A 15,065-nucleotide genomic window follows, 5' to 3' on the forward strand; every position below is an offset into this window, starting at 1 on the left:
AATGAATTGAGTGTTTCGATTGATCTTAGTTTTATAGTTTAACAAAATTTTTCTTCTCTTTTAAAGGCTAATTAGTTACCACATGAGTTACTAGTCAGTGATTTTATTGTTTAAAGTGAGCCGTTGTTTTAATACTTTATTTTTAAATTCAAATCAACGCGTCATGACTGTATATGACTAAATTCTGTCAGTAATTAAAAAAATTATACAAACGTCCTAAATGTACTTTAAATTGGACACATTGAGAACATATACAAACGTGCTAAATCTACTTTAAATTCAAAACTTTAAGAAACTAACATTAAGGACCAAAAGGTCCAAAACTGCGTTACATCGTGTGAATATATTATATTATTTGTATTGCGCAACTTTAGAAGACTGTTGTGGTGTTTTTGTACTTTTGACTTTGATTTTGCCACTCCTCAATGGGCACAAACAAAGCCTTTGGAACAAAGAAATCGATCGCAAAACACAAAGGCAAAGCCCACCAGATTTGAATACTTCAAAATTCATTCAACTCCGGCGATTAGACCCGCCTTCTGAAATCCAGATCAAGCCACCCAAAGGTAAGGTCCCATTTTTTCTTCATACAAATCCAAAGGAAACACGCACTAACACACCCTCAAAAACACGCACTAACACATACAGAGATTGTTGGTATTGTTATGGAGGTCCCTCCATTCCACCACCACAGGTACGTTCCTCCTCCCTCAAATTTTTCTGAAAGCCCTAATTTTTACCACCACCCCCAATCCCACCACCGTCTTCCTGCGCCGGCACAGCAGCACCACCACCAACACCACCAGCAGCCGCCACCCCTCCCTCACCTTCCACCACCTTCAGCGCCGCAGCATCACCGACCACACCTCCGTCCTCAACTCCCTCCCCCTCCCCCTCTCCCTACCCCTCCCCAGTCCCAATTCAAATTCCGCCCCCGCCACCATGCGATTGACCCTGTCCCCTCCCCCTCCCCCGGCCCTGCTCCCTCCGGCCAATTTTCCAACTTCATTCCGCCCCATCTTCTCAACCAACCAGCTCGCCCGCCTTTATCCCCTCATAGGGTTCCATCTAACCACCAGTACGACCACCGTCATCGAAACCCAAGCTTTTACAATGAGAATTCTCGATTTTCTGACCCTTGGCTGGACTTGCCTGCGCCGGCTAGGGCTCCGGTTGAGCCTGACTTCCGTTACCAGCCGCAGCAGCAGCGCCGGCCTCTTTCCCCTCTTCCGCCCCGAACTGATAGTTATGTAATGAGGGATTTTGATGGTAGTGCTAGATATAGGGATGATGGGATCTCTGAGGGGTTTAGAAATGCTGCTAATCCAGAAATTCCTTTGTGGGGTGAGTGGAAAGAGAGAGATTTTGAAGTAGTCGATGATGGGAATGATTACCGGTATCATAGCGGTCATCCTGGGTTCGAGAGGAATATTAGTCCTGGCTTTGAAAGGGGTATTGATAGAATCAACAGGGATATTGTAGCTGCTGATTCTCGAGACATTTGTATCAGCCAGAGCCCATCTAGAAATTTTTCCTTGAATGTAGGAAATTATGAGTCGTATAATGATAGAGCGGACGATCTTAGATGGGCTTATTCCCGGTTAGAGAAGGACCACGAGCATGTTGAGGATGATAGGGTTTCATTAGCCTCTTATGGTGTGCGGCGGGAGTTATTTGATAGTTGCTATGATGATGACGATAGGTTGAGTAGTGATAGGGTTGAAGAAGAGCTGTACAGTAGGTCTCTCAGGAAGAAACAAGTGCAGAAAAAGAGCGCTTTGCTTAGGATTCAGTTAGGAAAGGGTAACAACAGAAACAACAATAGGAATAAAAGCCATGATAATAGCCGTTATTCGAGGGCTTATTATGATGACTCAAAATTGAGTTTCGGTGGTAGCTTCAAGGGGAAAGAAAAAGATGATTTTGTACATCCGGATTGGAAAACAGAGGGGCAGAGGGAGAAAAGCCCTGTGGAGCTGGATGTTTCATTTAAATCAAATGCACTTGTTGCCAAGGCTATAAAGGCTACCTCAAGCCCTATGGCTGAGCCGGATAAGAGTTTAGCACCTAGAAATAGGAAGCTCAAGAAAATTAATTCCAATGATGGCCAAGGAATTAAAATGAGTGAGAATTCGGTTAAAGCTGCAAGTTTTGCCAGTGAACTTGATGCTTCATCTTTTTCTGACAAAGATCATAAGGAGTCATCGGATAAGATTATTTCTTTCAAACCTGACACTTCTACAGGCGGTTTGGATTCTCTGTTGAGTTCTGACAAACGTGGTAAAGGATCAGCAGAGAAGGTTATTGTGGTTAAAACTGACAACTCTGCACCTGGGCTGGATTTTCCTTCTGGTTCAGGCAAAGATCTGGAAGTGTTGACCGAGGAAACATCAGTGTGTGATTGTAGGACAGATGTTGTTGAAGAAAACAATGCAGGTAATGAATCTTTGGCGTTGGTATGTTCTGATCAGGGTGTTAAACGTGTTGCACCTGATGGAGTACATTTGCAAAGAGCTAGGAAGAAGAAGACTGTTAGAGTTTCTATTCAAAATGAGACTACTAATGTTGACAATTCTTCTACAAGCAGTCAGTCTGCAGCCTCTGATCTGGATGAGGGTGTTACACTTTTGAGAGATAGTACTTCTTCTGCTGGACTGGATGCAACGAATGATGTTCTTTCGCCATCTCTTACAAATGATCTTGCTGTTGAGGAAGTAAATAATTCTTCGGAAAATGTAGTTTCTGATATAAAGGAAGATGGTGTTGGCATCAGTCCTAGTCAGAAAATTCCATCTCAATTTTCCGCTTTGCTGTCTGTATCATTGAATCCTGGGGATACTGATTTACATGGGGGTTCCAGGAATGAAGATAAAGTGGTTGATAATGAGCTTTTTGGGTTGAATTCTGACAAAGATCTAATTGAATCACAAAATACATTTGTTCCTTCTTGTATGGGTGATCCAGATGCTGCTGTTGAGCTTCCTTGTTTGAATGGATCTTTACTGGTTGAGAATGATCTTCTTAGAGAGGACATCCTGTCAGTCCACAGCAATGTTAGCTTGTCAACTTTGAAGGAGAACGAGGTTCATGATGGTCAGATAGATGCATCAACCTCAACCCTCAATGCATGTAGTGCTTCAACTTTATGTAAAAGTCCAGGAAGTATGCCTATCGCACATAAGGGGTATATAGATACTGGTTCTGAGGAGTTTGTCCCACTTCAGGTCAATGTATCGCATGAGAATGACAATGATAGAGATTCGCCTCATCCAAATCTATTGGTTACTGATGTTGGAATTCTTGGTCCATCAAAGATTGAGAAACCAACCACCTGTGAAGTTGCCGAAAATCATGATTTGTATGATAATAGTTTGAATTGCCCTGCATCGTCTAAAAGCTTCTTTTCAGATCCTTTAGGGAAAAGTGCTGCTTCTGATACCTGCTTATTGGAGGATAGTGGCAAGCAGTCAATTGCTGGCTGTGCTACATCATTACCTTTGAATGCTCCTCGTGAAAGATTTCCAAGGTCGATGGTTTCTCATTCACCGAAGGTCGGGAGGAAGAGGAAGGCTAGAGATGATCAACCAGGTATTCATGATAAACTGACTAGTGAAGCAGATGGGTTTATTGCTAGTGCTCTAGATGATGGCGATAGAAGCTCAACTCTTTGGGTGGCAAAGAATCTTGTTTCTGCAGAGGAGGAAATTGGTCTGGGAAATGGATCTAATGGTGTGGAAACAGGCTGTCCAGAGGAAGGCCCTCCAGAGTTTAATCCTTCTGTTCAAAGTGGGAAGAAGAGAAAGGGTTTTTCTTTAACATTGCCCTCTCCGGCACTTTCTGAAATCAGCCAAGACCCTAAAGATGCAACTCAACCAGGATGTTTGTCTGATGCTGAAGAACATACTATTCAACCAGAAGACAGAGTTGATCTTTCTAGCTCATGTGATACTGCTTTTGCTGGTGTGACACCTTATTCGGAGGCATCAGTCATTTTGTTGAGAGAGGACGTAACTGCTGGGGAATCATATCAGTCACCTGGAGGTGGCACTAGGGGGCATTCTGCAATACTTGAAAATGAGATGCCTTCACCAGCAAAGTTAGAAGCTGATAAAAATGATAATGCTTCTTCGAGTCTTTCTGCTTCTGCCCTTCAAATTGCTGATGATACGCTTAGCGGAAGTGGTGAGGGAAATTTTATTAGGTCTGATATGAATGAGAAGCAATGTTTTGGAGATGCTGATCATGCAAATCACTTGATTCTAGAAGAAACTTTGGCTGCTCGTGGTAATACATCTTTATGCTCTGATTTAGGTGGTGTCTCTGCTAGCAGTTCTACTGATAGACAGATGGACTCTGTTCCTGATACATTGTCCTGTATGGGTTCTCCTGAAGATGTGATTTCTAGTATAAGCACAGGTATGTTGAATGATGGTACACGACTTAGCAACTTATCAGAAATTATTGAGGGGAAGGATCCTATATCTAACAAGAATCTTATTTCTGGGGGTGACATGATCCCACTTTCAGTAAAGCCACCTTCACATACTTCAAAAAGGGGCACAAAATTAGGTGATGCAGTTCCTTTGGATCTGGCTGTAGATATTAAAGCTCCCTCACTGTTATCTCGGAAAACTTTTAAAGTAACTCAGGACTCAAATCCTTTACCGAAGAAATCAAGTTTGACAACGAATGTGCCAAACTCATCTTTCATTGGTAATTTTTCTGGACCTACATCTATCAAGTACCCCTCTGCATCAAAAGTATCTCCATTCAACCATGTTGCAAGACCACGAACATGGCATCGAACTCTTAGCTCTTCCCCTTCTATCAAGTACCCCTCTGCATCAAAAGTATCTCCATTCAACCATGTTGCAAGACCACGAACATGGCATCGAACTCTTAGCTCTTCCCCTTCTGTTGTGGGACAAAAACCACATGGAAACTGCATTCAACCACAGACTAATAATAAGAAAGAGGTTGCTAAGGTTCAAAGCTCTTATGTTCGTAGGGGAAACAGTCTTGTTAGGAAGCCATCTCCAGTTGTTGCTACCCCCCAAGGAGTAAAGGCTTCCAGGTCCTCTATTGGACACTTGGATTCTGGTATCCATGATATGAGGAAGGGTGGAGGATCTGAGAATACAACTAGGGTTGTTGACCCACCAGGCTCTGCATCATTGGATGCATCCAATGCTTGTCCAGTGAGGCCAAAAACCCCGCCACTAATAAGTAGCGTAAAATTATTGGATTGCCTGGCTCCCAACCCAGGGGATTTGACTTTCTCACTCCTGGCTGATCAACCAATAAATAAGTGTCCTTTCGAAACTCCTTGCAAATCTTCAGAGCACATGAATACGGGGAGGTCTTCTCAGGATGAAGCGAAATCTTCTTTTAATGGTTGCCAAACTGGTGTAGGGAAAGATTCGGATTGCCAGAATAATGCGGATGAAAGCAGTAACGGGAAGAAGATACTATATGTTAAGAGAAAGTCAAATCAGTTGGTTGCAGCTTCTGATTCGGATGATATATCTCTCCATAGTGCAGAGAAGGCCCAAGTGTTATCATCTGGTGGCTACTATAAGAGGAGGAAAAATCAGCTGATCAGGACATCATTGGAAGAAGGTGTAAGGCAAAGGGTCGTCCCGGATAAGATCTTAAGCTTGCAGCAGCAGGATGCTCAGAAGAATATCCAGACTAGGTGTTCTAATAAGAGGCTGCCTGGTAAAGATGCTAATCAAGAACTCAATTTCATTGTGGTCCTTTAAGTTCATTTGACCACAAATACATATTTTTTACTTTTTTGTGCGGACAATTTTTTTTTTTTTTTCCTTTTGTCGTGTATTTGTGTGGCTATATAGATAGTCAACTGGTTTATGATGCTCTCACATTTACACAATCAGAACTACAATTCTGGTTTGTTTCTATCACTGTGTGACATCGTGATAGCATTTCAATTGATGGTAGACATAGAAAGTTATACCCATTTGCCTTGTAATCACTGATGGTAGAAGGAATAATTTGGAAAAAAAAATGAACAGGAAAATAATGGAAGTCAAGTTGCTTTTTGATTAATGTGTTAATTTGTTATTAGCATAAGTGATGTTTTCAGCAGGGTGAAGTTGGGATTGGGTGTTTAACATTGCATTCTTCTTGGTGGCTTTCGTGGGTTTGTTAGATTATCGCCTACATTTCTTCTTCTTCTTTTTCTTTTTATGAACTTCAAATTGCTCCTTTTAAAATTCATGATTGATTGGGACAGCAGGTAAAATATGGTTACCTCTGTTAACACTTGCAGGGTTTATGAAGAAAAAGTTTTCTCTGGTTTGGACACTGTGCGGTACAATGTCATCAAAGAAAGATGGTAGTTCAGAGAGATGGCAGAGAGTGCTGCCATACTTATTTCCTTGGAGAAGGGCTACATACTGGACCAATTTCATGCACAGTTTGAGTTCCGTTCCAATTGACAGTGCAGCTTCTACAGTTGGGTATGTCTCTCATCTTATCCAGTTTCTGCTGCTCCTGCTGTTGGATTAGATTTTTTTTCTTTACAGTTACGGGCAATAAAATGGATGAGTTCGTTTGTTTCTTCCTTCAGCCAGAAACTGCTGTTATCAAGAAAGAGGGATGCAATCTATAAAAAATCAATTAGTGGATTCTCCCTTCGAAGATCCAAGGTACTTAGTGTGGGTGGTCGTAGTTTGAAGTGGTCAAAATCCATTGAGAGGAAATCCAGAAAAGCTAATGAGGTTTGTTCATGTGAACTCATTTAACTCTTGGAATGTGAGTTTTCAATTAAACATTTGCAATTTTGGTTTTTCATTTTTCCCCCTTAATTATTTGTTCTTTGTAGGATGCTACACTAGCAGTTGTTGCAGCTGAGAAGCGGAAAAGAGCACGAAATGGTGCTGTTTTTACTCTGTCTAAGAGCAGAAATTATGTTTCTCGTAAGTCAGTGTATAGTGTAAAGCTATGCCCAGGTAGGCCAGTCAGCAATCCTGGTCCTGGCAAACTTATATTTGTTAATACTCTTGGTAACCCTTTTGGATTCAGTTGATAACTGTTATTTTGCTCGCTCATCGTGCCTTATCTAGAATTCCTTCTTTGTTGGAATTCTTTACTCAGTAGACCAAGGTTGTTTGTTCATTTCTTTTCCTGTAACTTACAGGCGAGCGGATATTCCGAATTGGTTCAGAGAGATATAGAATGGACCCGACCAGGAAGACGTTACAAAGGATCTCAGGTTGCTTGTTCTGATTTCACTTGAAGAGCTTATTTTTTGTTCTTGTTTCTTGTTTCTATTTTGTTCCAGAGTAGTATGTATTTATCTATTGATTTCTTAGGTTAATGGCGCATTTTAGTTAGAAGTGCAATCTTTGTACCTTATAGTGCCTTCACCACTTGGTTTCACTCGATAATTTCCTAAATCAAGATAGAAGAAGAAATGCACAGTTCTGGTGACTTGATCTTTGATTTTTTTTTTGTTTTGGAGGTGGATGTTCTAAAGCACTCTGTTGAATGTGAAATTTTGAATAACCATATTTGAAGGGTTGAATCTTAAGACCCCACGTATTTGGTGTTTTATGACACTTTTGGATGCCTGGTGTGACTTCATCTAGTTCGATATAAATTTGAGACTGAAGTAAGAGATAATATGATATTGAAATACATCCTGGACTACAATGGGCCAATGGAGATTGGTTGAGCCTAATGTGTTGGTATGCTTTTTTATGACTCCACCAATGCCTGTGAAGAGCATGGTTCAAGCTCTTGCTTAGCAGGAAATGGTGTTTTCTATTGTTTCTCTTGGGTATATGGTTTCTACAAAGCTTCCAACTTATGACAACGTTGAAGCATGATCTTTTTAGGTTCTGCACCTGATGAATATGTATGCAGAATATATCTTTGGATTTATATGTGTGAAAGAAAATAGACTTCAGAAGACTGCAGAAATGAGGGAAGGATAGAGAAATAGGGCTTCACTCTAAGAGAGAGAGGGTGTTCATTTGTCAATACTATATTAGCATTTTGGTCTGACCTGAAGCTATGACAACTGAATTTCATTGGAAACAAGACTTGAAGTAAAGATCTTAAGATTTAAGTAAGCTTCGAGGCTAAGCAAACACAACAAATAACAAAGCTAGAAGCTAAAAGTTAGGGGAGGCTGAATTGGACTTACTTATTTACCTGAAAGCTGGCTCAAGAAAGTACTAGCATTTGAGTTTAGCCTTGTTGGCCACCAAAACTTCTGTCCCTACATAGCTGTTACCTGATTCTAAAAGAACTACCTTGGCCTGCATCCTACTCAAAATAAAAAAAATAGACCTAAATGTTTGATCTAGATCCGCTGCAAACTGAAAATTTTTGTCCCCAAAACATAAGTTTCTTACATATTATTTTCCAAGTCTTCCCATCCTGCATCACAGGTGCTTACGACAGGTATCCTCTGATTTATCTCTGTTCTTTGCTCTAATGTAGCTGAACTGGGGGACAGGAGATGGAAGAGAGGGGGGAAGGGGGCTTGAATATCCCACCCAAAGTCTTGAGATGCATCTCCTTTCTTGAGTAGCATAGTTCCTAGAAAGCTATGATGTATTTTCATGGTTCTAGCCGTTCACTTTGGGTCTATATGTAGTTTAGAAAAATGCATGGTCCTCTTTATTGTTTGAATACTTTGATTGTCTTCTGCTCTGCTATAATGTTTAAGATCTTTAACCTGCCCTCATGACTCTCCTTCCTATCTCCTTCACCTTTGTTGCAGATGAGCGACCTTCATACTCAGATGACCCGACTGAAAACAAAAGAAAGAAGTTTTATGTTCCAAGGAGATTACTAATTGGCAGTGATGAGTAAGTCCAATAACTAGTTGTTATATTCACTGATGTCAAATTTATTTTTAGGCACTGATGGTTTAACATGGAAGGTAAAGGAAAGAAATGAGATACGTTGATTACCTATAACTTACCTTGAACTGTACTTCAGCTTTTGAAAAAGGGGTATTTTATTTATTATGCTGAATATATGCTGTAGATACATTCGAATTGGAAATGGTAATCAGTTAGTTAGAGATCCAAAGAGAAGAATTCGAATATTGGCAAATGAGAAAGTTCGTTGGAGTCTGCACACTGCTAGATTGCGATTGGCTAGAAAGAAAAAGTACTGTCAGTTTTTTACAAGATTTGGGAAATGTAACAAGGATGATAAAAAATGTCCTTACATCCACGATCCCTCAAAAATTGCGGTCTGCACTAAATTTTTGAATGGTTCTTGCTCCAATCCTGATTGCAAGTTGACTCATCAGGTATGTTGCCTTGTAATTGCTTTGTATGATTTGTGGTCGTCTTGCAATCTATTGCTGTTTCCACCACCTTTGCATATTATATTTGATTATGCGTGTAGGTCATTCCTGAGCGGATGCAAGATTGCTCCTATTTTCTGCAAGGTGAATATTCTTCTTCTTTTAGTTTAACAACTTATGACTCGCACAGCTCTAACTCATTTTTTTGACAGGATTGTGCTCTAATGAAAGTTGTCCATATAGACATGTTAATGTGAACCCAAATTCCCCTATTTGTGAAGGTTTTCTAAGGGGTTATTGTGCTGATGGCAATGAGGTATTTGGTTTCAGTGTTCAACTGTATGAATTTATTCATATTATCTGCGATGCCTTTTTTTGATTTTTTTCTTTTATGAACCTCTCTCTCTCTCTACACAAAAATTTCATTTTTGATTCTAGGTGTTGTAATCTCCACCTTTTGTGAAGTTTGGAAATAGTTGGACATTCCACTGAATTATTTACAACAGAAACACTTTTTTTTTTTCTCATTTCTAAATTCCAGCATCAGATGTATACTTATTTTATAAAAACAATAGGTTGATTGTATTGAACATAATTCTTGTTAATGTTAAGGTAATTCGAAAAGATGTCTATTTGGACCAGAAAATATTGTTCACTGCTTATTTTGCAAGTTATTTATGATCTAAATCATGTTTAATGCTGCATAGGATTTTAAGTTATTGCGACATTTCACTCTGCATGAATTGCAAAATGAGAATATGTTTTATAAGTTTGAAATTCTGGCTCTGCCTCTCTCTCTCTCTCTCTCTCTCCCTCTCCCTCTCTCTCTCTCTGCCCTCGCACAAGCACACGTACACAACATACGCATGCAGAGGCTCATGCACATGCACCCACCCTGGCATATCCACATGCACCCTGCATCACATGCAAGCAGTTTGCTGACCCTCAACCTGGGGAAATCGATTATGAATTTATATTTGCAGTGCCAGAAGAAACACACATATGTATGTCCTGCATTTGAAGCTACAGGAGATTGTCCGCAAGGTCCTAAGTGCAAGCTTCACCATCCCAAAAAGAAACGGAAGGGAATGAAAAGGAAGGCTGCAAGTGTTCAGAAAAATGCGCGAGGACGCTATTTTGGAGCTAAGCCTCCAGATATCGCAGTCTCAAAAGCAGCTGTTTCTGAAATAATATCTGGAAAGGGTGATGACATTTTTGCTCAGGATGGAAAGTTCAGTGATTATATTAGCTTAGATGTTAGCATTGAAGAAATGGAACGAAGTTTTGAGCTGAGAAGCGAGCCGACTTACTACAATGAAGAACCTTCACACATGGAAGAAGCCGAGGTCGATGAACTGATAAAACCTGTCCGCATAATGAACAAAAATTTAATTACGGCTTCATCTCCTGCAGTTAATAGTTCAAGTGATATGACCACCAGCTATGTTTCGGAGGAGTCTCTGTTGTAGGTGAGGTAGGAGTATTAGGTGATTCACATTTTTGTGCTATTGCAGGATTATGTTTTATGTGACTAGTTCCTTGATAGTCTTTTAAGTTTAGTCATGTATAGGTTTATACTTTATAGAGGATAAATGATGTTGTATAATAACAGGAAAGTGTACAGAATAGCTCAGTAATGAAATTGAGATTTTACTTGATGACTTTGTATTGGTGATTTATGGCTTAGGTGTTTTTTAAGGCAAAATGCACTTTCCGATTTTGCCAGCCATTCTTGCCAGTGACTTTGCAGTTGGCAGGAGAATGACTTGGCTTGTACCCGTTCAATTCTGAAGTGTTTCATGTCTATATTTCTGTCAGATAAGGGTAAAGAAGAAAGACAAAGAAATCCCCAGAAAGGTACTGCTGTGGGGAACATGGTTTCGAGTGAAATTTGTCATTAATTGTTGTCGAATCACCATTCACTATTGGAATTTATTTGGCAGTTTTACGTGATTAAAAGTACAAATTTAACTGAGAAAAGAAATTATTAATAGTGCAAAGCCCAGTAGATTAAAAAACCTGCAGTTTTCATCTCTCCGATGTGCCATGTAATTATCAAATCTATACCAATTTAAAATACTACTATACAACCAGAAAAACATGCTTGAAATTTTGACCTCAGGACATTTTTACTTCGTCACAAGAAACCCGCAGAATTTCTGACCGTTGGTTACAGATAAAGGCGTTATTATGGTCGAAATTCAGAGGACTTGGCAAAGTTGCAAGAAAAAGACAGCAACAATAACTTGCATGAAAAAGACAGAATATAATTTGAGGGGCTCCAAAAAATGCATCCTCCTTATCAGACACGTTTCTGAGCACAAAGCTACGGAGTGCTGCTGAGAACAAGAAAGCTTATCCATCCAAATTTGCAGTAATAAATGGATATGAAAAAAAAGGCATTATTCTAGGGAATTCAAAAGGGCTTCTTGAAAATTTCGAACTGCTGAGAAATGATTCTGTCAGCTATGGCAGCTGCTGCTACTTCTCAAATGGCTTCAACAAACTTGTCCATGCTGCACTTTAAAGGAGGGGGAAAGAGGGATTTAAGAAAGAGGAAGGTTTTGACAGTTTCAGCTCAAGAAGTTGATGTTCAAGAGGACATGAAGGTAGAAAAGGAAGAAGAAAAGGAGAAACAGAAACAGCAGCAAACGCTAAAGCAGCCAAGACCAGTTGAACCACAAATCAACGTGAGAAGCAAGAACATGGTCAGAGAATATGGTGGACAATGGCTTAGCTCTGCAACAAGACATGTTAGGATCTATGCAGCTTATGTTGACCCTGAAACTAGTGAATTTGATCAAACACAGATGGACAAACTCACTCTTATTCTTGATCCTACTGATGAGTTCGTTTGGACTGATGATACTTGCAATCAAGTTTACTCTTATTTCCAAGAACTTGTGGATCATTACGAGGTAACTTCCCTATTTTTTTTCACTTTGCTTAATTATTTAATTCATGGAACAGGAACTTGCTTTTCCTTTCTTTTTTCCAATTTTTGTCATGTTGGCTCAATTAGGATGATTAGTACTACAGCAGGTCTTAAATTATGTTTATATTGTTTTCTGGACCATCTGTCCTAGGCATCACAATTTGGAAGCATAATGTGATTCTTCTTATGTTTTCTTGAACTATAATTGATGTCATTTACAATTATATAATTTATCTTGCAAGATTCTCACATGCATCTCATTAGTTGTACTAGAAGTGGGACAAATTGAGGAACCGAAAGAAGAGAGGGTCAATCTGATTCCCAACCATAATCTTTTTGATCCAGGGTTAAACATTCAATCATTCAAATATTGAAGAATTATGCATCAATGATCCATTGTTTCTTTATTTTATAAACATATTAAACAATGAAACTCCCATAGAGAGACCGGAATTTCCTTTCTTTGCCCATATCCTCCCTTCAAGTAAGCCAATAACACAATAAAAAGGATAAAAAATAAAAAAAGTCCCGTGTGATAAACCTAATATACAAAAAAATCTCCTGTGGTTTCAAAATGTACAATACAATACCTCAGAATTAAATTGTAAAGGTGACGAAATCCGTTAAACTTAACGAAAATGACTTATTGGAACTTAAAAAAAAAATTTATACCTAATTTTTAACAAATATACATGTTCTACCCCTTAGTTCTCAATTTTCTTTCTCTAGAGAATAAAACAAATGATTTTATTGAGTTGTCTTTTACTTCATTATATCAGGACATTTTTGTTATTTCGTCCATTTTCATTAAGTTTAACGAATTCCGTTACCTTTATAATTTAGTTCCAAGCATGAGGTCTCGTGTTGTACGTTTTGAAACCACGAGAGGATTTTTTGTATATTATGTTTACCACATGAGGCTTTTTTGTTTTTTACCCCAGTAAAAATGAACTTTACAGATTACACCATTTGCACTTTCTCCTTCCCTCTTTCTGCCACTCAGAAAAGTTCCCACAGAATAGGAGAAACGCTGATAGAAAAGGAGGAAAAGAAAGTGTTTAGTTATAATCAGCTCAAACAAAGATAGAACAAGATCAATCAAAGTAGTACTTGATTAGATTAACAGACCCAACTTCAAACACTACCTTCTGGTCAGGCAGTTGGCTTTTACTTGTACTTGCCCGAGAGAGTGAAGGATTCTTTTCAATGCTCTTCACAGTTATACTTCACTATAAACTGATGCTAAGAACTGACAATATCATGGTACAGGGTGCTGAACTAACGGAATATACGCTTCGTCTGATTGGTTCAGACATAGAGCACTTCATACGGAAGCTACTGTATAAAGGAGAAATACAGTACAACATGAATGCAAATGTGCTCAACTTCAGCATGGGGAAACCACGAATTGGCTTTAACTACAAGGATGGACAAATTCAAGATGTAAACTTGTAAATGAGGTAAAAGAATTCACCCCATGGCCCTCCTTCACCCTCTTCCCCACCCAACTGAAACCCAAACAAGCATAATAGAAAGAAATGAACCATAGGAAGGTTTGTGATTCCATCATATTTACTAAAATTCTTGTTAGTTTTTTTGTTCCAAACAAATGGTAGTTGTATATGCAGCAATGCTTGAGAGCCCCTATTTCAATAAACTATTAATTCAAAAATCACAGGGTGCTCAAAATATTGCCCCACAAAATGGTCATCCAATGATTTCAAAACTAAGATAATTCATATTCCTGAAATATGAAGACATCCAATTGCCAGAACATCGAGCAGGCTTCTGGCTGCAGGACAAGACATGCCTGATCTGACCAAGGTTTAAGAGCTCCTTCCTGAGTCAGATTCTGTGGCAACAGACACCAGATGCTACAGAAGTAGATGAAATTGTAAGACAGAGACAACATATGATGCAAATAAAAGCAGGGCCTTTTGTAATACTATTGGTGCTGATCCAAGATGCAGAAGTCAGATCATCATTTTTTTCTAGGATCCCATGGCAAAGAAAGGTAACTAATTATTTCAATCAGAATTAGTGGTCATGTTTACTAATCAGGGTAACCATTTATTGACAGTTCAAGCAGCCAGACAAGCAATTCCCCTCCACCCTTGCCAAACACTAACACCAAGTCCTCCTCCCTAAACAAGAAAGGGTTAAAAAAACGAGAATACAACTGATCATTTAAGGAATTGCAATACAAGTTAGGCGCAAGTGGTAAAACAATGCATTTGCCTGGTAGTATGCAATATTTCTCATTCCACCTCTCAAATTAAGGCAACCAACAATTTACAAGGTACCATTTCATCTGTTAAAGAGTTGAACGTCTTTTACTTGTTAAAAATTCCTTACATTATCCAAGTAACCAGTATTATTGATGAGAAAACATCACATTATGACAGCTCAATACAATTCAATCGCATATCATATGAAAGAAACCTGGTAACAACCATCTAATACTCCCAACTTTGTCAAGCAGACATTTATATAAAAACAGGAAATTAGGAGAGCTACCTGGATATATATATATGCATAAACATGCTTGGCTACAGGAGTCATATAGAAGTCAGGAGCCTTGTACAAGTAGAATTAGGGATGGCAACGGGGCGGGGTTGGGGCGGGGACCCCTCCCCTATCCCCCGCCCCGCCCCGCTTCCCCCGCGGGGCTAATAAAAAATTGTTATATAATTTTATTATGGTTAAATTTTAGCAAATAATCAAGTACTAAAATATCAACACATCATCAAATTATTATTCATTGTAATTTTATAATTGAAACTTATAAAAACAATCAAATAAAAATTATTTGAATACAATCCAACATGATGAAATAAA

The 15,065-nt window shown here is 39.0% G+C and overlaps 2 protein-coding genes across 6 annotated transcripts; both read left to right on the plus strand.

Annotated features, from left to right (window-relative positions):
• Positions 1-394: 394 nt before the first annotated feature.
• On the plus strand, positions 395-10,950 carry LOC140015353 (uncharacterized). Of its 5 annotated transcripts, XM_072067730.1 has the most exons (11): positions 395-4,416; positions 4,528-5,718; positions 6,257-6,482; positions 6,593-6,743; positions 6,848-6,941; positions 7,163-7,237; positions 8,756-8,843; positions 9,025-9,295; positions 9,394-9,436; positions 9,505-9,608; positions 10,276-10,950. In XM_072067730.1, the coding sequence occupies exons 1-11, from the start codon at positions 666-668 to the stop codon at positions 10,759-10,761; spliced, it is 6,480 nt and encodes a 2,159-aa protein (XP_071923831.1). In that variant the 5' UTR covers positions 395-665; the 3' UTR covers positions 10,762-10,950. The 5 variants fall into 5 exon arrangements, with proteins under 5 accessions (XP_071923831.1, XP_071923830.1, XP_071923827.1 ...); XM_072067729.1 differs by having other exon boundaries at positions 395-5,718; positions 6,848-6,899; XM_072067726.1 differs by having other exon boundaries at positions 396-5,718.
• Positions 10,951-11,602: 652 nt separating this feature from the next.
• LOC140015460 (NAD(P)H-quinone oxidoreductase subunit M, chloroplastic-like) lies at positions 11,603-13,899 on the plus strand. Its single transcript, XM_072068055.1, has 2 exons — positions 11,603-12,210; positions 13,497-13,899. Exons 1-2 carry the CDS (start codon positions 11,746-11,748, stop codon positions 13,680-13,682), a joined length of 651 nt encoding a protein of 216 aa, XP_071924156.1. The 5' UTR covers positions 11,603-11,745; the 3' UTR covers positions 13,683-13,899.
• The last annotated feature ends 1,166 nt before the right edge of the window (positions 13,900-15,065 follow it).

Source organism: Coffea arabica, chromosome 10e, assembly GCF_036785885.1.
Source record: "Coffea arabica cultivar ET-39 chromosome 10e, Coffea Arabica ET-39 HiFi, whole genome shotgun sequence".
Classification (NCBI taxonomy): Eukaryota; Viridiplantae; Streptophyta; class Magnoliopsida; order Gentianales; family Rubiaceae; genus Coffea; species Coffea arabica.